We start from the raw sequence: 1,222 nt of genomic DNA on the forward strand, positions 1-1,222 counted from the left end.
AAAAAAAAAAAAAAAAAAAAAATTCCATTCTCTTCCACTGGAGACATGCTTTCTTTCCTTCTCCTGAAATAACTTTTGTTTATTTATTTTTTGAGACAGTGTCTCACTCTGTTGCCCAGGCTAGAGCACGATGGCACCATTATAGCTCACTGCAACCCTGAACTCATAGGCTCAACTGATCCTCCCACCTCCCACCTCAGCCCTTGAGTAGTTAGAACTACAGGTGCACAACACTATACCTAGCTAATTTTTTTATTTTTGCAGACAGGGCCTTTGTATGTTGCCCAGCCTGGTCTTTAACTCCTGGCCTGAAGCAATCCTCCTGCCTCAGCCTCCCATGTGAAAGCCATCGCACCTGGCTTGTGAAATTCCATCCCTCTGAAAGTGGGAAGTACGGGAAAAAATGCACTCATAGAAGTTTATCTGAAAGCTCCCTTAAGCACAGGTTTTTCCCACTACTTCCACTACCTTCACAGCCAATCTTACCAGTATTAAATATCTCCCTGAAATCATCTTTTTGGAAATCTGGTAAAACTGGATTAATCCACTCTTGTACTTGAATACCATGCTCCTTCGATAGTACTTTTATGGTCGTTGTCTTTCCACATCCAGGAGGACCTGTTATTAATAAAATAGATCCACCCTAAAATCAAATACAAATTATTAATTAAAAACCAAAATCACTGGAATGCTAGAATATTATTTCTGACTTTTCATTCTAAATATCATTTACTTCTATAAATATTTGCTGAATGTCTCATATAAGCAGATAAAATTTCATAATAATGCTTGCTGGAATAAACCAACTTTATTTTTTCTCTTTTTAATTTTTTTCCCCCATTTTCCATACAAAAACATCTGCAAATATGGAAATAAGAGAATCATAATTCTTCAACTCTAAATTCTGCTTCTGATAATTTCTCAATTTTTGCATTATGTCCCTCCCAAGGACTACTTAGTAGCCAAATTAAAACAACCACACTTTGGCTAAATTAGGGAGGTGATGTCTAAAACAAAGATTTTTAGAGGTTACTTGAACTCATATTTTTTTTTTTTTGAGACGGAGTCTTGCTCTGTCACCCAGGTTGGAGTGCAGCGGCGTAATCTTGGCTCACTGCAAGCTCCGCCTCCTCAGTTCACGCCATTCTCCTGCCTCAGCCACCCAAGTAGCTGGGACTACAGGCGCCCGCCACCACGCCCGGCTAATTTTTTGTAGTTTCAG

General features: G+C 39.0%; 1 protein-coding gene across 1 annotated transcript in view; it reads right to left on the reverse strand.

The window, feature by feature from the left end:
- RAD17 (RAD17 homolog (S. pombe)) overlaps nt 1-1,222 on the reverse strand; it is a 65,444-nt gene that overhangs the window by 52,976 nt on the left and 11,246 nt on the right. Inside the window, exon 4 of the mRNA XM_011959364.1 lies at nt 487-643. Coding sequence (XP_011814754.1) covers nt 487-643 — 157 coding nt within the window. The remainder of the gene's footprint in view (nt 1-486; nt 644-1,222) is intronic.

Source organism: Colobus angolensis, unplaced genomic scaffold (assembly GCF_000951035.1).
Source record: "Colobus angolensis palliatus isolate OR3802 unplaced genomic scaffold, Cang.pa_1.0 Scaffold49, whole genome shotgun sequence".
NCBI classification, from domain to species: Eukaryota; Metazoa; Chordata; class Mammalia; order Primates; family Cercopithecidae; genus Colobus; species Colobus angolensis.